At 41.4% G+C, this 22,947-nt stretch overlaps 1 protein-coding gene across 1 annotated transcript in view; it reads right to left on the bottom strand.

Moving 5' to 3' along the window:
- Positions 1–9,582, bottom strand: part of RAB10 (RAB10, member RAS oncogene family) — a 63,373-nt gene extending 53,791 nt beyond the window's left edge. The window contains exon 1 of the mRNA XM_061154969.1: positions 8,924–9,582. Within this exon, the coding sequence (XP_061010952.1) occupies positions 8,924–9,050 (127 nt within the window). The 5' untranslated portion in view covers positions 9,051–9,582. The remainder of the gene's footprint in view (positions 1–8,923) is intronic.
- Between the last annotated feature and the right edge of the window lie 13,365 nt (positions 9,583–22,947).

Below are 22,947 nucleotides of genomic sequence, written 5' to 3'. Positions count from 1 at the left end.
GTAACCACAGGGTATCAATTTAACAAAAAAACTGGGATAAAGACTGGGATAAGATTATAAAAGATTAAATGTTTCATTTAATATTAAATTAGTAATTCAAAAGATGTCAATATAGCATATCTTTTGAAAAATAGCAATATTTAACAGAAGAGCTAGATGATGCTTCTAAAGAACAGAACTAGAGAGGGGATGAGACAGGAGACTGCTTAATTTTGTTACTATAAATCTTTTGGCAGTTTATTTAACTTCAAATATATGTACATATCACTGATAAAAATTAATTTTAAAAACCTTTCAGAAAGCAAAGAATAAATTATTGCAAACAAGAGTCAATCACTAAATCAACTTTCAATCCCATAGCTTCATACAGGGTCTCTCTCAAGCCTTCAGAACATCTGCATCAACTGACTGACTACACGAGACTTAAAAAAAAAAAAGCCTGCACATTCAATAATGGTACTGGAACAACAAAATACCATTATAAGCAAGATAAAAGAACCTCAACCTAAACTTCATACCATAATACAAAAAGTAACTCAAAATATATCATAGGCTCACATGTAAAACATAAAACTTTAACCAAACAAAAATGGAAAAAGATCTTCAGGGTCTAGAACTAGACAGAGTTCTTAGACACCAAAACATGACCTATGAAAAGAAAAATTAATAAATTCAACCTCATCTAAATTTAAAATTTTTACTGTGTGAAAGCCCATGTGCGAACTTCCCTGGTGGTCCAGTGGTTAGGAATCTGCCTTCCAATACAGGGGACATGGGTTTGATCCATGGTCAAGGAGCTAAGACCCCATGTGTCTCAGGGCATTTAATCCCCATGTGCCACAACTACTAACCATGTATTAGTAGTTGAGAAGTAGGGAGAAGCCCATATGCCACAACTAACACCTGATGCAGCAAAATAAGTGAATAAATATAATCCACTACCCCCCACCTCCGCCAAAAAAAAAAAAGGCCATAGGAAGAAGGAAAAAAACAAACTATGGAGACTGGAAGAAAATATGTGCAAACCACATGTTCAACAATGGGCTAGTACTTAAAATGTATAAGAACTTTCAAAACAAGAAAAAACAAACAAACAAAAAAAGGAACCAATCCAATCAAGAGAATGGGCAACTGACATGATCAGATATCTCAGCAGAGAATATACAGTCATATGAGAACACATAAATAGTTTTCAACACCTCTGGCCATCAGGGAAATGCAAATTAAAACCACAATGAGATTACTACTACACACTTACCAGAATAGCTAAAATACAAAAGAGCACTACCACCAAATACTTTTGAAGATACAGAGAAACTAGATCACTCACAAACTACCCTGAGACTATAAAATAGTATAGTCACTCTAGAAAGAGTTTGGTATTCTTATGAAACTAAACAAGCAATTACCATACTGACCCAGTAACTGCACACTTGGGCAAATTACCCCTGAGAAATGAACATTTATAATCATACAAAAACATCTACACAAAAACTTGTATCAGTTTTACTTACAACAGGCAAAAACCAGAATCAACTCAGGTGTTTCTCAATGGGTGAGTGGTTAAACAAACTGTAGGGAATGCATACCATGAAATACTACTCAATAGTAAAAGGAACTACTTGGGGCACACAACTTGGATCAATCACCAAGGAATTAAGCCAACTGAATAAAAGTAAATCCCAAAAAGTTACAACCTATTGATACCATTTATATTTGTGAATGACAAAATTTTATAAATGGAGAACAAATTTGGGGGGGGGGGGGGGGACCGGGTATAGTTAAAAAAAAAAAAAAACACAAAGGATCCTTATCCCTTGGAACTGTTCAGTATCTTGACTGTGGTGGTGGCAAATGAACCTAAAAAAGTCACAAAACTGCAGAGAATTTAATATACACACACAAATGAGAACAAGTAAAACTAGAGAAATCTGAATAAGACTGGTGTGCTATGCCAGACAATATCCTGGTTGTGATACTATAGTTTCACAAAATGTTACCATTAGGAGAAACTGGGCAAAGTGCACAAGGGATCCTTCTGTATTATTTTTCACAACTGCATGTGAATCTACAATTGCCTTAATAAAAACATCAATTTAAAAAAGCCTGCATAAGCATTGCCATTGATATGAAAGAAACAAATCAACACTGCTCTCTGTTCTGATTTTGATACGTTGTACTTTTTGGGTCTCCAGAATAAGGGTTTTTTTCCATTTTCTAATGTTTTACAACCTTGGATGCTCTGTTTCTGGGTCATGCTGGAAACTTAGTGTTCCATCACCAGTTGCTGTTTTCCTCAAAAATATGATTTTTCATCTCTGGAAAGAAGGATAAATATCAAGCAATCACTTTTGCTAAAGTATATGGTACTATCTTCAAACAAAAATTTATTTCTCATTTGAAATTCCCCTTCAGATGAGTTTTCTTCACCAAAATTTTATTCTAGTCATCATTTTAAATTCCTCTTCTTATAATCCAAATTGAAGAATTTATCCCACTAACCTCCAATATTCACCTCTTTGAAGGCAGCAAAACCTCTATAAGACTTTTAAAGTCTTAAGGTTCACACAATGTTCTCAACACTCTCTACAGCTTTTACACTCTTCCTTTATGACTGAACCATCTCCATAAGCAGCGTTCCCATGAAGATTCTCTTAGATACACACAAACTTATATTTTTTGCCAAGTAACGGTCTCTTATTTGTAAATCAACACTCAAAAAGCCCCTATTTCTTTGTTAAACTGCTACCACAGAACTAACCAGGCAATTCGCTACTGCTAATTGAAACAGACTGCCAGTATTTCTATCATTTTTTCCTTTTTACAAACCAAACAGGAACATCAATCAGTACTTCCTTTGCCAATTCGTGTCTACTATTATACACCATAATGCAAAGAGCCAACTCACTGGAAAAAATCCTAATATCTTTTGGAAAGATTGAGGGCAAGAAGAGAAGGGGGCGAAAGAGGATGAGATGGTTGGATGGCATCACCAACTTAAATGACACGAGTGTGAGCAAACTCTAGGAGACAGTGAAGGACACGTTAGCCTAACAGGCTGCAGTCCATGGGGTCGTATAGAGTTGGACACAACTTAGTAACTGAAAAACAACAACATTATTAGCTCAGGTCTGCCATGTTATGCTTTGTTTGCAAAGGACAAGTACCCTGAACAGACCCCTTGATATGTGGTGCTGAGACCTGTTACTTTTCCACTTCTGTCAAAACTACTGCAACTCCACTTTTCAAATACAAATTGATGAGTAGGAGAATGACCTTATCCTTAATTTTTTCAAACAAAACAACAAAATTCTCAGGATGAGAAACACAGTGACAAACAGGATTGTATCTGGATTTCAGTCAAAACTCTTTCCACTCATTAGTCATATAATCTTTCGGCTTCTCTGGTGGCTCAGACGGTAAAGAATCTGCCTGCAATGCAGGAGACTGGGGTTGGATCTCTGAGTTGGGAAGATCCCCTCGAAAAGGGAATGGCTACCCACTCCAGTATCCTTTTCTGGAGAATTCCATGGACAGAGGAGCCCGGTGGCCTACAGTCCATGGGGTCGCAAAGAGTCGGACACAACTGGGTGACTGACACTTTCACTTTCTCACCTCATCAGTCTCCGTTTTCTGACTTTTAAAATTCACTGCAGAGTCCTTTCCCACATTAATACTCTAAGGAGTTCTATGGGGAGACACAAAACAAAAAGACAAACCTGCCTTTAGTATCTGAAATTACAGCCAGTGATACTAAGCATAGGAAAGTACCTTAAAGGATCCTCTTGACTCAATGACCCCCCAGTTAACAGTAGCTTTCACAAGAAACAGTGAAGGGGCTGTCTGAGATTAAATGCTCTCTTAGAGAGTTGTATCAACTGTTGAAGGGTGTTTTGGGGTTTGTTTGGGTTTTTTTTTTTTTTTTTGGTAGCAAAATATACTGAACATAAAATTGACATTTAACCACTTTTTAAATTGCAGTTTAAAAGACAAAAAAAAAAAAAAAAACACATAAAATAAAAATTTACCAACCTAACTAGTTTTAAGTGTATGGTGCAATAGTGTTAAGTGTATCCTCAATGACGTGCAACAGAATTCCAAAGCTACTTCATCTCACAAAACTATATCCATTAAACAACTCCCCATTTCCCCCTCCTCCCAGTCCCTGGGAGACTATCAACCTACCTTCTACAATTCTACTTTGTTTCTAGGAATTTGACAACTTTAAATATCTCATGTACTTGGAATCATGCAGTGTTTGTCTTTTTGTACATATTAACCATTTCTAAGTATACAATTCAGAGGCATTAAATATATTCACATTGCTGTACAAACATCACCACTATTCATCTCCACAACTTTTTCATCCTTTTAAACTGAAACTCTGTACCCTTTAAGCAGTAATTCCCCATTAACTGAAATTTTGTACCCATTAGGAAATAACTTCCCATTATCCAGTCCCTGGCAACCACTATTATACTTTCTCTATGAATTGACCTATTCCAGATACCGGTAATACTTGTCCTTTTGCTCTGGCTTGTTTCACTTAGCACAGTGTTTTCAACGTTTATCCATGTTGTAAAATCTATCAGAAGTTCATTCTTTTTTAAGGCCGAATAATACTCCATTGTATGTTATTCTAACATTTTGCGTATTAATTCATTTTTCTATGGACATTTGAGTTGTTTCTATCCTTTGGCTATTGTGAATAATGCTGCTAAACAGACAGTAACAAGTGTTGGAGGATGTGGAGAAATGGAATCCTGGTGCTGTGCTAGTGGGAATGTAAAAACAGTGCAGCCAGTGTTGAAAACAATATGGTGGTTTCTCAAAAAATTTATTACCATAGGATTCACTTCTAGGTATATACCCAAACGAACTGAAAGCAGGAACAGGTAACTGCATGACAAAAGTTCATTTCTTATGTCAGTCATCCTAATGGATGTGAAGTAACATCATATAATGGTTTTGATTTGCATTTCCCTTATTATTAAAAGATGCTGAACATCTTCTCATGTGTTCCCTGGCCATTTGTGTACTTTCCTTGGGAAAATGTCTGGATAGTTTAAATCAATCCTAAAAATAGATCTTGAAATGAAAGACATTTCTTATGTATTCTGGCATTTCTGCAGCATGAGCCACTGTCTGGGTGTCACAGCAAAGTCCGGACACATTTAAATGAAAACGGTTTTGCTCAATTTTCTAAAAAGCAGTCTCTCCATATAAAATGGGCTCAGTTCAATAAACCAATTTTTAAATTCATGTTAGTGGAACCTACTCTTCCAACACTTGGTAAAAATATGCAGAAAGACCAAAAAAGGGACACATCCATTGCCTCTCCCAGAGGCAAGAGCCTTTACCAATTTAGTTTTTTACCTAGAACCCTGAAGTAATGCTTTCGTGACCTTGGGCAAATCAACCAATGAAATATGCTCATCCAAAAACCAACAACTCTCTCTACCTGGTATATTTAATGCTTAGAAAGTAGGTAAAGAAGAAATACTAAAATGAAACTAGCTAATTCTAGACGATCCTGGTTACACTGTACTTACCACCTGTATGCCTGCCTTCATTATTTATCAAGTACCCATTAAATTTAGGGACTCTTCTAGGTGCTTAGCATCTATCAGCAAAAAACAAAGAAACGACAAAAGTCTTCTGCCCTTGTGCAGCTTATATTCTAGTGCCCTTGAATTTGCTTTGAGATTGGTGAGTGTGGAACATACCATCATCATTTGTTTTTAAAACTCTGTCTGCAATAAATCTGACCATAAATATCACACACAATTTCTGATATAGATGTGTGGAAAAGTACATAGAAAAATTTAAATAGCCTTTGTGAGCTTTGTAGATAAGCACCATAAGCCTATAAAAATTATTTCTTCCAAGAATCAATAACCAATAAGTAACTAAAATGACTATGTCTAAAATAATGAAAGGCTACATTATACTTGCAGTTTGGCCCTTCTGAACCCCTACAAAGTAACCACTTCCTTTCAAACCTCGAGACGTTTTAATAATCAAATGTCAACTCAAATTTCAGTATCATTCATAGAGAATGCTCTGTATTTTTTAAAAAGCAAAGCAAAACAAACAAAAATCTTAGCCAACTGATGAAATTTAAAATGCCCTAAAAGTAGTACATATTTCAAGTATCTCTAACCATCTGCACATTTGCCAACTGGCCAGTTTATACTGTTTAGACATGCACTGTCCAAAAGTGCCTAATCTGAGATGAACTGTAAAAATAACATACACACTGGAGAAAAATATAAAATGTCTCAACTAATTTTAAGTTTTGATTATATAATAAAATGAGAAGACCGGATAAAAGGAGCTAAAAGACAGTATTAAATACTTCTTTTCCTTTTTAAATGTGGCTACTAAAAAATATTATGTGACTTACATTATGTTTCTTTTGGATAGCACTGATCTAAGACACCAGGAGACTTCTAAACATGCATATAGACCTAATACATGCCACATGTTGGAGCTGCACTCAGAATTTTACATCCATATATTCTGTTCAACATATCTTAGATATCAAAATATCACACACATCAAATATTTTCCTATCAAAATATGAACATTCCAGAGTGTAAAGTGAACTGTTTAGCAGAGCACTAACCAATATTTGCATGACCACTGCATACAGGGCATTCAATTCATAAAGTAACTTGTTCCGCCCCACTATAGCATACGGGGCATGTGTTCCATATATAACTGATATGCATGCACTGTGCTCCTACAGTGCGCCTGGCACCATACCAGGCACTTTGCTCTCATAAAATTCTCACAACTACCTTCTGTGATGGGTACTATTATTAATAGTATTTAAAGAAACTGAAGTAGGAGAAAAGTTTAATTAACTTGTCGAAGTCCCATAACCAGTAACCTGTGGAACTAGGATTCCAACCCAGCAGGTGAGATCCAAAATCACCACACATTTTCACCAGTAAAAAGACTACATAAGGGAATTCCTTGGAGCTCTGTGCTTTCACTGCTGAGGGCAAGGGTTCAAACTCTGGTCTGGGAACTAAGGTCCCACAAGACTATACAAGAAGATCATGTCTTTATCAGTCCTGTAAAGGAGTTTTAGCTGTGAGTACAATAAACACTGCACCCATTACAAAAGGCCAAGAGTAGATGGGAGTTAATGTTTTGCTTCCTACTTTCCAGTCTACCTTTCTCAACCACAGGTTAAAGCTGACCAACATGGATTAAATCTCTGATCTTACTACAGGTTTATTCTATGCTCCCTTTTCCAGCAAGGCCCCATCCCACCCCTCTAGTTCAATTTCTACTTGTCCTTCAGACTTCATTTTAGACATCATCTCCATGCAAGCCTAATCTAGACTAATCACCCTCCTCCTTATGCTTACCCCCACTGTAGCACTGTCCACACTCTATTGTGCTTCCTCTCTAGACTGCTCCTTAAGACGTCTACCGTGTTCACACTTATCTATCACTAAAACAGTGCCTAGCGTTAGGTGCTCAATAAATATTTGCTGAAGGATCTAACCACCTGATCCACCCAGCTACAGCTAAAAGTGGAATATTAAAAGTAAAGTTAGTGGTAGGAAGTGCTAACCCACAGGCAGAGAACAAGTTCTAAGTCTCATGAAATTTACAATAGGTCTAGAGAGCAGTATGACATTCAGGAGACAAGAATTACAAAGATGCCCTCCCCAAAAAAAAGTAAAATCAAAATCTAGTTAAAACGATCTAATGTCAAATTTCAGTATAATCTGTTTTATGAGAATGAATTAAGTAGCTGACACTGACCACAAGAAATCCAAATCAGTGATTCCAAATCTATAAAATGAGATCAGCTTAATTTTGACACTTCCCAGAGTTCAAAGAAAACTATGCCTGCTTTTTAAATCATTTCAATATAAAATTAATTACACTTAAAATGGGTTTTATTGCACTTGCCCCAATGCTGTGTACTGGTCCCCAAGTGACAGAGCCAACCTCGTGTTAAGATATTTATCATGTGAGGGGGAAAAAAAGGATCTCATCCATCCAGCCCAATTTAACACAATTCGTGTAAATGCCACTTTTCTCAGTAGAGTTGAAAGGGACTTTCCTAGAGCCTTCCCTTTTCTTTTCCTAAACAAGAAACCGATTTAAAAGGTCAATCTTTAGTTCTTACTTTCATACTAAGTAATTCTGAAACAAGAGGTGAAAAGTACATTAGAAGTCCCAAGGCTATGACTTGCAAGACACTTCCCTATAAGATGCTAGTGTAAAATAGGAGGTAGAACTTCATTCTTTCAGGTTCGAGGACAGAAACTGACCATCTCCATTAGATTATTGCTTCTGCTGATGTCTCGAAAAGCACCGTGTGCAAACATGCCAGAGAGTCCCACCCCAAGCACCAAGAGCCTCCGATTGTTTGACACATCAATGGATTAGTCAACGCGGGGCAACTCACTTTTCCCTTCTAATTTGCTTTAATTATTCCTTACACAAACCCTCAAGTTTACTCTAAGTTAAGACCATATGGAATCTCTGCCCTGAAGTATAAATTCAGGCCTTTACCAAATGACTCGTACTGCTTCAACCCCAACCATGAAAATAATCCCTTACAAGTATCGTGCATCTAGTAACGCCACACAAACATGGAAAAAGCCAACCCTGACGCTTAAAGAAATAGGATTCTGGAACGGTGGTAATACTGCATATTTTGTAACAGCAGGCACTGAGCAGAGTGGGAGACTTGAGAGCAAAAGACCGGATGGAAAGCATGGGAAGACCCCGCCCCAGAAAGCTCAATGCCGATTCAAACAGTAACTTGGGTCTGTCGCTTGGAATCGGGATCACTGAAACAAAGGCGTATATTACGGGAAGCAAGATGTCTGGAGTAAAAGGAAAGGTTTGCAGCTGCAGAGATCGCACACCATCCTCCCACAGGTCTTACCTATGGTGGAAATAAAGGTGGTGTTGAAGGCATCATCCGAAAAACGAAAAAGGACGCAGGTCTTCCCCACTCCCGAGTCCCCGATCAGGAGCAGCTTGAAAAGCAGGTCGTACGTCTTCTTCGCCATTGGGAGGAGCGGCTCAGGCTCTCGCCGCCGGCGGCCCCAAGGGATCGGTCCCTCTCACTACGGCCAACTCCTCCTCGCCCGGGCGTTCTCAGGCCGGAGGACCAGGGGGAAGCGTGGGAAAAAGGACAGCTCGAGAGGGCGCGGGTGACCTAGGAACTGCCTCGTCGAGGAAGCCCAGACGGTGGCGGCGTCCGGTGCCTCCGAGGGCGGCGACCCCTGCTCCGCAGCCTCTCCCAGCCGCTCCGCCCGGTTCCGGGGAGTCGGTCGGGACAAAATGGCCTCCCCTCCCCCCTCAGGGTTGCACGGCCGGGACGCTCCGACGGGCGAGCGAGCAGGCTCGTCCGTCGAGGGAGCGCGGTGGGCGTGAGGACAGTCTCTCTCTCCCGAGCAGCAGCTCAGCGCTAGGACGCGGCGAAGTCAGCGAAGGAGGACCCGGAGCTGACGAGCTCAGCTACATAGCCACAGGAAACCGAGCCTCCCCGGCCAGAGCCACCTTTTCCCCGTGCCCTCTCACGCCGGCGTGCGCGCTGCCTGAGACGCACGCAAGGACGTACGCCCGCCCTCCCCTCGCGCCCTCGCCCTGCGGTCCGCCCCTGCGCACGCGCGCCAGGGGGAGTGCGGGCCCGCGGGGGGCGGAGAGTGGAGCTCGCTCTGGGTCTCCCAGCCTCAGTCTAAGGCCAGGCGGAGATGAGAGAGAGGTGGGGCGAGAGAGGGCGAGGCCGCGGGCGCGCTCCCTGCGGCCGCCTGATAGGGTGCGGCGGCCAGACGAGCACGCCCCGCGGGGAGGTGCTGCCCAGTGACTGCGCAGGCGCGGCATGCCGGCGTTACCCCGCCGCGCCCCCCACCTTGACACCCCCGGTTTTCCTCTTCCGGTTGCTCTCCGACATCGCTGAGGGTGTTTCGGGTCGCGTTTGACAAGCGTATGGAGCTGAGGGTCTTGGCGCAGCCAAGGCCTTGGGTGGCCGTGTGTTTCCTGTGCAGCTGTAGCTCGTAAATGCGAGGAAAAGTGGTGCCCTGGGTCATTTAATAGCCTCTTCGCTAAAATGAGGTTCATCCTGGAGTGTCCTCCCCCTCGTTGGGAACATAACAGCTCCAACCTGGTTTGCTTAAGGAAAGAGAATTGGCATTCCAGAGAGCGGGAGTTTGAAATGGGAAAAATCTGGCCACGCTGCTCAGGTTGGGATGATGTAATCTGAGTTCCAGGGAGGGGAGAAACAGGACCGAGGAACACCTGGGCGCTGGGAATACCTCCTCGCCGAGTGGCAGCGCCGGTATGTTCTCAACACGGGGAACCCGCTCCAGAACTGATCGGCCTTTTCGGAACTGGGAGGATCCAGGAGCGCTATACACAGGAAGCCGGGCCCGCCCCCCTGCCGCCAAAATCGAACCCCCAGTGTCCCAAATTGGGAGATAGTGAAGCAAACCCCAACTCCGCTGCTTCTTCCTGGCACTTTCTTTTCATACTTCCCATCAGTCAGTTAGACCTTCCCTTTCTTCTTCCTTTCTGTAGTTTAAATATTTATACTCCTGCCCTACCATTCTCAGTGTGCTTCATGGCTCCAAAGCACACCTGGGGTGTTGATGGCAGAGTAGTTAAACCTGGTGGGCTGGTTCAACCTGTCACGGGAGTAAACACCGAGACATCCGGAAAACAAGAAACAGGGCTTGCCAGAGAGGTAGAAAGTGTATTACACCCCACTACCACCACCAAAGTGTTTATGCATTTCAATCAGTTCAGTTCAGTCCACATTTACATATTAAATATGTAATGAAAATTAGTCTTTCAAGCAGTTAGGGTAATCATATTTCAGTCTAATTCTTTGAAGAGTTGTCTTACATTCTTCCTGTACAGCTACCCCTAAGGCTTCATTTCTGAAAATGCCTGTCTTCTCTAATCTCACTCTCTAGTTTGTTTCTGTGATTGCTCTTGTCTCTTAAACCTTATTCTCTGTGACTCATTCTTTCTCCCATTGGGAATGCCTTATTCAGATGATACCAACAATTCTAAAATAGTCTAGGCATGCAAATCACAAAATGAGCTATGATGAGTACTTCACAGTTTTGTCACCAATTCCGAGTCATAACATTCAGGAAAATCTCCAGTGTTAGTCTTCCTTTCAAAATAAGTTCAATTAACTAAAACCCCAATGTTGTGAAGCACTTTAGAAATGCTATGATTTTTAAGTGTAGAAAGACTAATTCCACTACATAAATGTTAGGGATAGTGGGCAGCTAAAAATGAAACTTCTTCAAGAGATGGGAATACCAGACCACCTGACCTGCCTCCTGAGAAATCTGTATGCAGGTCAAGAAGCAACGGTTAGAATTGGACATGGAACAACAGACTGGTTCCAAATAAGGAAAGGAATACTTCAAGACTGCTTATTGTCACCCGGCTTATTTAACTTGTATGCAGAGTACATCATGAGAAATGCTGGGCTGAATGAAGCACAAGCTGGAATTAAGATTGCCGGGAAAAATATCAATAACCTCAGATATGCAGATGGCACCACCCTTATGGCAGAAAGCGTAGAAGAACTAAGGAGCCTCTTGATGAAAGTGAAAGAGAGTGAAAAAGTTGGCTTAAAACTCAACATTCAGAAAACTAAGATCATGGCATCCGGTCCCATCACTTCATGGCAAATAGACTGGGAAACAATGAGAGACTTTGTTTTTTTAGGCTCCAAAATCACTGCAGATGGTGACTGCAGCCATGAAATTAAAAGACGCTTACTCCTTGGAAGGAGAGTTACAACCCACCTAGACAGCATATTAAAAAGCAGAGACATTACTTTGCCAACAAAGATCCGTCTAGTCAAAGCTATGGTTTTTCCAGTGGTCATGTATGGATGTGAAAGTTGGACTATAAAGAAAGCTGAACACCAAAGAACTGATGCTTTTGAACTGTGGTGTTGGAGAAGACTCTTGAGAGTCCCTTGGACTACAAGGAGATCCAAGCAGTCCATCCTAAAGGAAATCAGTCCTGAATGTTCTTTGGAAGGACTGATGCTAAAGCTGAAACTCCAATACTTTGGCAACCTGATGTGAAGAACTGACTCATTGGAAAAGACCCTGATTCTGGGAAAGATTGAAGGAGTGAGGAGAAGGATATGACAGAGGATGAGACGGTTGGATGGCATCACTGACTCTATGGACATGAGTTTGAGTAAGCTCCGGGAGTTGGTGATGGACAGGGAAGCATGGTGTGCTGCAGTCCATGGGGTTGCAAAGAGTCAGACACGACTGAGTGACTGAACTGAACTGAACTGAAAAGTGAAAAATAATATAAAAAATGTAAGAAGTTTTCACAAAAATTAATTCTTTATCCCAGTCATTTCCAACAGTTTTATCTGTTAGAACCTTTTCTCCATGAACCCAATTAATTATACTCTTAAATTTTTTTACTTATGTATTTATTTGGTTGTGCCAAGTCTTAGTTGCAGCATGTGGGATCTAGTTTCCTAACCAGGCATCCAGTCTGGGCCCCCTGAATTGAGAGCGCAGAGTCTTAGTCACTGGACCACCAGGGAAGTCCCAACAAATTTTATTTACTATTGGATCAGGATCCTAGAAGCTTAGAGCTGTCATATCTTGCACATAATTTTCAGGTGAGTCTAAGGCTCAGGTTAGGGAGTTATGAGAAGTCACACTGGCAGTGGCAGAGCCAGCACTATATGCTAAAGGGAAAAAGAATGAAAACCTCTACAGGACATCATATTGCACGAAGGCAAGAATCGGGAGGCTCAGCCAGTAATGTTTGGCTTCTCTAAAATTAAGTTTTGCTGGAGTGAAGCCTAAGCCTCAAACCCTACTTACTGCTGAAGACCACTAGAATGATCAGGCATGATCTCTGACTCTGGGGCGGGGGATAAAATGAGAGTCTATGTAGGCCTAAAAGGTAAACGTAGAGTTGTGAAGTAATGTTTGATAATAGTTGAAATAGTGAAAGAAATTACCAATTTAGTACTAGCTTGGGTTTTATACCTTTAAAAAAAAATTGATCTGTATAGAATCTAGTCCAAATAATTTGAAAAACCAAGAAAGAAAGTACGTATATTTATGTGTTCATATCAGTAATTATTGGGCTTCCCTGGTGTCTCAGTGGTAAAGAATCCTCCTCCCAAAGTAGGAGACGTGGGTTCGATCTCTGGGTTGGGAAGATACCCTGGAAAAAGAGATGGCAACCCACTCTAGTATTCTTGCCTAGAAACTCCCATGGACATAGAAGCCTGGCAGACTGCAGTCCATGGGGTTGCAAAAGAGTTGGGCACAACTTAGTGACTAAACAACAAACCAGTAATTATTAGGTATTATTTCTATATTTTTCTAGAAAGTGCACAACTAGCCAGCACATGGTTCTACTCTTCAGCTTCAACTTTCAGGCCTTGCCTCTATAGCATGTAAGAAATCCCTGCCTGAAAAAATACAGACTCAGGATCATTTTTATCATTCTTCCCACTCGTATTTTCCAGTCTCTCTCCTTGATTTCTTCCTCTTTAATCCTTCTGCCCCTTGCTTGCTCTGAAGAAGGAAGTCTTTCGCCTGTCCTCATGGTGGTCTGGTGGTTGAGAATCCACCTTTCATTGCAGGGAACGCAGGTTCGAACCCTGGCTGGGAAACTAAGATCCCACATGCTGCAGAGCAGCTATGCCTGAGTGCTGCAACTAGAGTCTAGAGTCCAAGCACAGCAATGAAAGCTCCCATGTGACGCATCAAAGATCCTATATGTGGCAACTAAGGCCCAAGGCAGCCGAACAAATAAATTTTCTTTTAACAATTAAAAAAAAAAAAAAAAAAAGAATCACATCTTCCCTCCAATGGCAGCACCACTGCTAAGTCATCACCTTGCTGTAACACCTATCCCTCCAGTCTCTGGGACTTTGTCTGACTTCTACTACCTGGTTCCTTTGTTCCCCCTCCCATTCTGCCTAGGGCCATCTTAGAGGAAGGTCTCTGACCTTCCTGATGCTAGGTCCTGATTGTGCAGAGGCGACCAGTGTTCTTATCACCATAGCCTGTCAATATTCTGCTCTGCCTGCGTATCTTGATTTAGTCCAACTTCCTGTTAGAGAATGATTGCCCCATGAACTTTGCCCAGCGCACTGGATGTGTTTGTCCTAGTCTCCTCCAGGGATATCTCAGTTCTGAAATGCTGGCCTCCTCACCTGGCACTTAAGGAACTCCAGTAAACTATTTGCTACCCTATCTTCTGCATACTAGCCCCAAGACGGGCTGAACTAGTCACGTTCCTCACGGTTATTATGTATCCTCTTGATTTCATGCTCAGTTTACTGTGGTTTTTCTCCATGCAAAATACACCCTCAGGACTTTCCTGGCGGTTCAGTGGTTAAGACTCCGAGCTTCCAGAGCAGGAGGTGTGGGTTCAGTCCTTGGTCAGGGACTAAGATCCCATATGCCTTTCAGCGCAACCAAAAACATTAAAAATACACTTTCTCTTCACCCCACCTACATCCCTTCGGCTTAAATGTTCTCACCATAGCCTGTCTTCCCCAGCACATTCTCCTGTGAAGGAGCTTGTTTCCCTTTGAACTTCCATAGCGCTTTTAAAAATCTAGTACGTTTCCTCCTTTTCATTTCCACAAATAACACATATTTACTTTTAGAAACATAAAACCCACAGATAGGGGACTTCCCTGGTGGTCCAGTGGTTGAGAATCTGCCTTCCAATGCTGGGGACATGGGTTCAATTTCTGGTGGGGGAACCAAGATCCCACATGCAGCACGGCAGCTAAACCTATGTGCCACAACTACTGAGCCCGCGCCCCTCAAGGAGAGAGAAGCCGGTGCACCACAACTACTGAGGCCGTGCCCCTCAAGAGAGGTCCGTGTGCCACAGTGAAGACCTTATGCTGCCAAAAATAAATAAATAATTTTAAAAAAACCCTACAGGTAAGCAAAACAATACTAATTTGGAGAAATAATTTGGAGACATTTTCAGAATGTTTGGGGGAAAATTTGAAAATTCAAAAGAAGTGAATGGGAAGATAATACATTTAGAGTAATACTTTATTAATTTTAGAAAATACATGAAAAACTCACTTAACTCTATTACAGAGTTTATTTCTATGAACATGAAATACAACTAAGACAAATGGTACAACTATGATATAGTGGAATGAACACTAAATTTGGAATCAGATAACATAGACTCAAGAAACAACTCTGCTACTGACTGGCTGTATGATTCATTGAACCTCACTAAGCCTATTTTCCTCATATGTCAAAAGGATATAATACTTCATGAGACTGATTTAGAAATTAAATAAGAGAGTGCAAGTAAATGTACTTTATATAGCATAAAACACTATGCAAATATAAATGATTACTATTATTACTAAGAGGTAAGAGCTTTGCACCATAAGGAAAAAGAAAGCAGAAAATTACAAGTAAAGTTAGAATAGTTATAAATTATCAAAGCAACAAGCCATGCTGGAAGAAAAATGATGCCATAGGAAGTTGAACAAGAACAAGAATAGGTCAGAACAAGAAATGAAAGATTAAAACCGAGAGAAGCAAGAATTGGAACTGACGAGTTGTGAAGGTTTCATGGAATCATCAAAAGGAGACAAAAAGAAAAAATTCAATGGCTGAAAGTAGCAGACAACTGCCCCCAGTATAAAAAACTTCCTACCATCAAATCCAGCCATGAATCTCTACTCACCTCCACTGGAACAATTGATTCAGTCCCATAGTTATAAACATGGGTCTTGAGTTGGCTTCCCTGATAGCAGGCAATAAAGAATCTGCCTGCAATGCAGGATACCCTGATTCAATTCCTGGGTGGGGAAAACCCGCTGGAGAAGGGATAGGCTACCCACTCCAGTATTCTTGGGCTTCCCTTGTGGCTCAGCTAGTAAAGAATCTGCACACCATGTGGGAGACCTGGGTTCGATCCCTGGGTTCAGGGGAGATCCCCTGGAGAAGGGAAAGGCTACCTACTCCAGTATTCTGGTCCGGAGAATTCCATGGACTGTATAGTCCACGGGGTTGGAAAGAGTCGGACACGACTGAGCAACTTTTACTTTCACACTTCACTTGAGTTGGCTAGACCTAAGTTTCTATATCTGTCACATTTGTTAGAGATCTTGGGTAAGTTACCTAACCTCCCTCAACCTGTTTCCTCATCTGTGAAGTGGGAACTAGGTAAAAACTACCGTAGGGTTGAGTGAGGATTAAATAAGACACAGTATTTAGCCTTCAGTTAATGTTCAGAAATGTATTACCACCACAAAAACAGAGAAAACTTTTTCCATTTGCAGGTCATTGACTTGTTGAAAAAAAAAACAAATCTAGACGAACATAGATTTAAAAAAATCACATATTTTTGAGGCATGTAACATATTCTGTTAATCCATGGGGATCTCAAAAGGAAAGGGAAAAGATTCCTCTAAATCCATCTTTTGCAACTTTATGCTTACTCTAAAAGTGATTATCAGTTAAGCAGGAACCCTACTGAGGCTAGTGACTGTATATTTACATTTGCATATTAAAGTGTAAATATGTAAGTTATCCTCTTTTTTTTAATGTCTAGAGGAAAACAAAAGAATCATCCAAGACAAAGAATGATTCTTTTCTAATAACTGGCTATTCAACTATATATTAAAGTAGTTAATTTACTTCATTAATTCATTCATTCATTTTTTTACTTAGAAAATGGAGCACACCAAGAAATAAACAAACACAGTGGTTCTCTTTTAACATGGAAAGGTGCATAGTAGACCCCCGAATGAAGCAATACAAAACAGGGCTACCAGGCACACTTGTGCTATCAGAGGAAAATTGGGATGTTTATGGCAGGAGGGGTCAGAGCTCTGAAGAGCTAAGCTAAAGAGGCTTTCAGTAAACTGAGAGAGAAGATCAGAGAGCAAAAAATATGGCAACTCGACTTGCATGAGAAAACTGGAAAAAAATCCTAGTAGCCATGAAAAGTTGGGACAGAATAGAGTTGGAGAGAAAAGGCACTTTCTAAAGGTAGAACCCAGGACTTCCCAGGTGGCGCAGTGGTAAAGAATCTGCCTGCCAAGCAGAGATGCAAGTTCAATCTCTGGATTGAGTAGATCTCCTGGAGAAGGAAATGGCAACCCACTCCAATATTCTTGCCTGGGAAATCCCATGGACAAAGAAGCCTGGCAGGCTATAGTCCATGGGGTTGCAAAAGAGTCAAACACAACTCAGCGACTAAACGACCACCACCAAAGGCAGAACCCAGGGGAGTATTGTCAAAGTGAGGAAAGAAGTCTGCTTAAGGAAAGATTTGAAACCCAAATGGAATGGAAACTCCAGAAAGCTTTTATCTCGAGAATCAAGACCTAGAGAAGGATTCATCATACTTAAAAATACAATGACAAGAAGAGAATGCTTTAACTTTCTGCCAAGTCAAGTAATGTGAAGCTGCACTTAAGACTTATAATTCATAGACTCATGGCATGGTATAATAGAATCATGGGGATCTGATCTTGAATATTTGTTCCATCTCATTTTAGCTGACTCATCTTGACCATTGTTTAGCATTTTGAACTTCAGTTTTCTCATCTGGAAATTGAGGCTATCAGTAACTACCAAATTCAATTTATTGTAAAGATTTAAATAATCTATGCAAAGAACCTGGCAGGTGGACAAGCAATTCATTAAATACTGATTCTCTTCCCTCTGTAAGATGTAAACCATCTAAGGAACTATTGTTGCATCTCTTATCTCTAGCCCAATATCTCGCATGTAATAGGGATTCAATAAATATTAATTAGGTTGAATTGCATCTGCATTAGAAGAAAGCTTGAATGTCATCTAAACTAATTTCTGTTCTGTAAAGAAATGCCATAAGCAACCTATGTCCAGCCTCTGCATGAACATAGTCATTGAACTTGCTGATGTCAAGAGGACTGATTTCAGGGCTGAGAGAAACATCTAATGTGCTCCCATGTAATATCATCCATTTGTTTTAATTCTGTCCTCTGGAGCAACACAGAATAAACCTTTCCCTACAATCACATGACAACTCTTCAACTATTTAAAGATAGCATTGACATTTTCCTCTAAGCTGCTCTGAGCTAACCCTCTTCAAATAAGATGACCCTTAGATAACTAATAGTGACACCGTTCTGATTTGCCTATCTCCCTTTCCAACTGTGGTATCTATCATTGAACACAGTGCTGAGTTGAGAACATAACACCTGTGAAAATGCCCAAATCAAGCTACCACCAGCAGATTATATTGATGATACTAATGGTAAGGTCTTGTTGGGATACTCTTTAAAACTGAGATGGTTTGGTAACTGACTGAGAAGAAACTACCTTCCAGATCAGTGTTGTGTTGTAACCATTGAGTACATCACTCTGCCAACAAAGGACCGTCTAGTCAAGGCTGTGGTTTTTCCAGTGGTCATGTACGGATGTGAGAGTTGGACTATAAAGAAAGCTGAGCCCTGAAGAATGGGTGCTTTTGAACCGTGGTGTTGGAGAAGACTCTTGAGAGTCCCTTGGACTGCAGGGAGAGCCAACCAGTCCATCCTAAAGGAGATCAGTCCTGGGTGTTCTTTGGAAGGACTGATGTTGAAGTTGAAACTCCAGTACTTTGGCCACCTGATGTGAAGAGCTGACTCATTTGAAAAGACCCTGATGCTGGGAAAGATTGATGGCAGGAGGAGAAGGGGATGACAGAAGATGAAATGGTTGGATGGCATCACCAACTCTATGGACGTGAGTTTGCGTAAATTCTGGGGGTTGGTGATGGACAGAGAGTCCTGGCATGCTGCGGTCCATGGGGTCACAAAGAGTCAGACACGACTGAGTGACTGAACTGAACTGAACCATTAAGTTACTAAAGTCATTCAATAGATTAGCATATAAATTACGTTTTACTTGTACAAATCTAAAATAGACAAAGGAGAGGAACAGCCAATTCACAGTCATAAGAGAAGAATATGTGAAAAAATGTTCAAATTTGCTTGTAATCAGAGAAATTCAAATTAAAACAATAATAAAGTAAAATTTTCTGCCCGCGAAAATTAAAAAGATGAATAATACCCAGTGTTGGTGAGGATGCAGAGAGTTAAGAACTCTCATGTAGCGGCTTCTCTGGTGGCTCAGTGGTAAAGAATCTGCCTGACAATGCAAGACACTCAAGTTTGATCCCTTACCCAGGAAAATCCCACATGCCAGAGAAACTTAGCTGGATTTTTCCACAGCTAAACAAGGCTCACCTGTGACCTGAACACTATACATCTAGCACTTAGAACAGCTTTGAAAAAGTGTCCAGACAAAACCTATCACACAGTTATACACAGCAGCTCTACTTGTAACAGCTAAAAAAAAAACAACTCTCGTGTACAGCTGATGTGAATTCATTTGGTCCAGCCATTTTGGGAAGCAATCAGGCAGTATTTAATAAATGATGTTCATGCCTGTGACCCAACAATATCAACATTGGGTGTGTCCAAGAGAAATTATAACATAGATTCACCATCGACTTTCTTTGTGGCAGTGAGATGTTGGAATCAATCTCAGTGTCCACTGCTAGGAGAACGAGTAAACAAAATGTGGTGAATGCAAGTTGAGTTAGTTCAGATCATAAAGACTTGGCTTGGGTTTAAAAATTGGGTAATATGACAACTCAGACCCGGTCAGGACTGTTATCATTTCGGTTTACTAATAAATCAGCAAACATACCAAGAACAATGTCTTCTTAGTTCCTCACAGAAACATGCCCAAATTCTGGTGATCAGTGTAGGCCATTCCAAGGAAGAAAACTGGGCCTATGAGTTTGATCAGTGAGCACTAGTATTAGACTAGGCTTGGGAAGAAGCTAGGTTAGAATTCAAGGGTCTACCCTCTACCGTTGTACTATTGAAAATTCCTGTTGTACTATTGGGCCTATTGCAGCCTGACCATGGCCTGCCCCACATACTATTGAATACCTTATTGCAGTATTAAACTACTGACTAGCTACACATTCAGCAGCATAGAAAACTGAAACAATAGAAACAGAAACTGATTTATAGTACAATGCCATTCATGTAAATTAAAAACATACAAAACTACATTTTACGAGATTTCATACATATTTAATAACATCTGTCCAACAATAGACAGCAAACCTGTAGAGGGAGAGGGCATTGAGAAGGGAGGAAAGGAAAAATATTAAATGAAATAAAATGAGAGGGGGAAATTCCCTGGTGGTCTAGTGGTTAGGACTCAGAGCTTTCACTGCCATGGCCCAGGTTCAATCCCTGGTCAGGGAACAGAGATACTACAAACCACACAGCATGGCCAAAAATTAAATAAGTAGTGAGTAACTAAAACAAGGACTTTTTTAAAAAGTGAAAGAAGGGATTAACATTGTATATGGAGATAGAGGAAACATTGGTACTCCTTATAGATATCAGAATACTAGCAAAGTAGGGACTTCCCTGGTGGTCCAGTGGTTAGAAATCAGCCTTGCAATGTAGGGGACAAGGGTTCCATCCCTGGTCCAGGAACTAAGATCCCACATGCCTCAGAGCTACTAAGCCTAGAGAGTGCAAGTGCCTCAGTAAAAATCCCACATGACACAACGAAAATGCTGTGTGCCTTGACTAAGACCTGATGCAGCTAAATAAAAAAAATTTTTTTTAAAGGGAACATGTTCCTCCTTTTTTTTTAAGAAAAAAGAGTAATATAGCAAAGTGAAAGGAGAACTCTGAATATTTAGTTTGGTTTGATAAAAAGAATACAGACTCTGGTTGTTTGCTTTTAAGTCTAATTGACTCATAGCATAACAATAGCTATACAAATTTTAAAATTTGTGGCAAATTGATTTCTTCACATTGACTTGATCAGGGAAACTCAGACTTCAGGGAATTGCCTGTTTGTTCCCAAAGCTTGAACTCAGCTGTCACCTGTCAGTCCTGGCCCAGCCCTAACTGTTTCCAGCTTTTCGGACTAAGCACCCAGTTATTTGCAGGCTGCCCAACCTCTTTCCTGGAGCCAGAGAGAAGGAAGAAGCACAGGGTATAAAAAGTCCTCATGCTACATACCAATTGAGTTAGATACTGCCAAGAAAATATCTGAGCTCAGCCATCTCTTTTGTCCAAAATACCCCCAAGAGGAAGCCAGGCTCTCTCCTATGTAGCGTGAATATCCAGCATTCTGCTACCTTTTGCCCTGCCTCAGGGGTCTGGTGTCGCCGACGATCGTATAGAGATCCTGTTTCTTTGCCTTGTTCTTACCAGCGCCAGTCCCCACTCCTCACGTGTAGTCACACTCACTTCTCTGTGTAAAAGGCATTTGTCAGGTCTTTGCTGCCCAGCCTTGAACCCCCTTCCTTTGACTAAGAAACTCCCCACCGTGAGTTTTCAGTATGCAGAGCCCTCCTCCCACTGTATTCCTGGCCGTAGCACCCACTCCCACCGCACCCCCAAAGACACACCTATGCGGGAGGACATGAGCAGGCCTCTTCTAGTTTGAAGCGCCAGCTCAAAACCTTGACAAAGGGGCTAAGGACACAACGAAGCAGGTACAGCGGGGTGTGTGCTGAGAAGGCAATAGGTAACAGCAGCGGCACCTGGCTTCCAGGGCACTCGTGGGCCCCCAAACCAGGTGGTTTTGTCCAATGCTAGCTGCTGGCTGCAGAATCTCCTTAGTGCCTGTGCTCGCTCAGTCACTCAGTTGTGTCCAACTCTTTTCTATCCTGTGGACTTGGGCCCGCTAGTCTCCTCTGTCCATTGAGTTTTCCAGGCAAGAATACTGGAGTGTGTTGCCATTTCCTGAGCCAGGGGATGTTCTGGACCCAAGGATCGATACTGTGTCTCTTGTGTCTCCTGCGTTGACAGGTTGATTCTTCACTGCACCACCTAGAAAGCCCCTTTAGTGTCCAGAGAAGGCAATGATGGCCTCATTGTCTGGCCTCAACAGACTGCATGTGTGGCCTGTTTCTGTACCTCAATTCCTTAGCCTGGTTCTCCAGCCTCCCCAGTAATTCTGAGAGCTCCCCCATAGCCCTTCAGTAAATTAATTTTCTGCTTCTATTTGCCAAAGTTAATCTGTGTTTGCAACCAAAATTTCTGATGAACACACTTTTCTCTGGTAGTCCCTGGGATAATGCTAACTTTGCCTGACATTCGCATCACATCCACTTCTCTTTCCTGTCTTCTGCTGCCCTTGCCACTTGGACCTGTCTCAAACTTGATCCCTGTCTGCCAGTCTCTCTCCCAAGGCTGCTGTATTTATTTATTTCTTGACTGCACCTAATGGGATCTTAGTTTCCTGAGCAGGGATTGAACCTGGACCGTTGGTGGTGAGAGTGTGGAGTCCTAACCACTGGACCACCAGGGAATTTCCAGGCTGCTATACAAAGGAGTACGTCAAGGCTATATATTGTCACCCGGCTTATTTAACTTCTATGCAGAGTACATCATGAGAAATGCTGGGCAGGATGAAGCACAAGCTGGAACCAAGATTGCCGGGGGAAATATCAATAACCTCAGATATGCAGATGACACCACCATTATGGCAGAAAGTGAAGAACTAAAGAGCCTCTTGATGAAAGTGCAAGAAGAGAATGAAAAACATGGCTTAAAGCTCAACATTCAGAAAACTAAGATCATGGCATCTGGTCCCATCACTTCATGGCAAATAGATGGGGAAACAGTGGAAACAGTGAGTGACTTTATTTTTTTGGGCTCCAAAATCACTGCAGATGGTGATTGTAGCCATGAAATTAAAAGACGCTTACTCCTTGGAAGGAAAGTCACAACCAACCTAGACAGCATATTAAAAAGCAGAGACATTACTTTGCCAACAAAGGTCTGTCTAGTCAAAGCTATGGTTTTTCAAGTAGTCATATATGGATGTGAGAGTTGGACTATAAAGAAAGCTGAGCCCCGAAGAATTGATGCTTTTG

The sequence above is a fragment of the Dama dama genome, chromosome 11 (assembly GCF_033118175.1).
Source record: "Dama dama isolate Ldn47 chromosome 11, ASM3311817v1, whole genome shotgun sequence".
Taxonomy (NCBI): domain Eukaryota; kingdom Metazoa; phylum Chordata; class Mammalia; order Artiodactyla; family Cervidae; genus Dama; species Dama dama.
The sequence above is the reverse complement of the archived record's forward strand: the minus strand, read 5'-3'. Positions and strand labels throughout refer to the sequence as shown.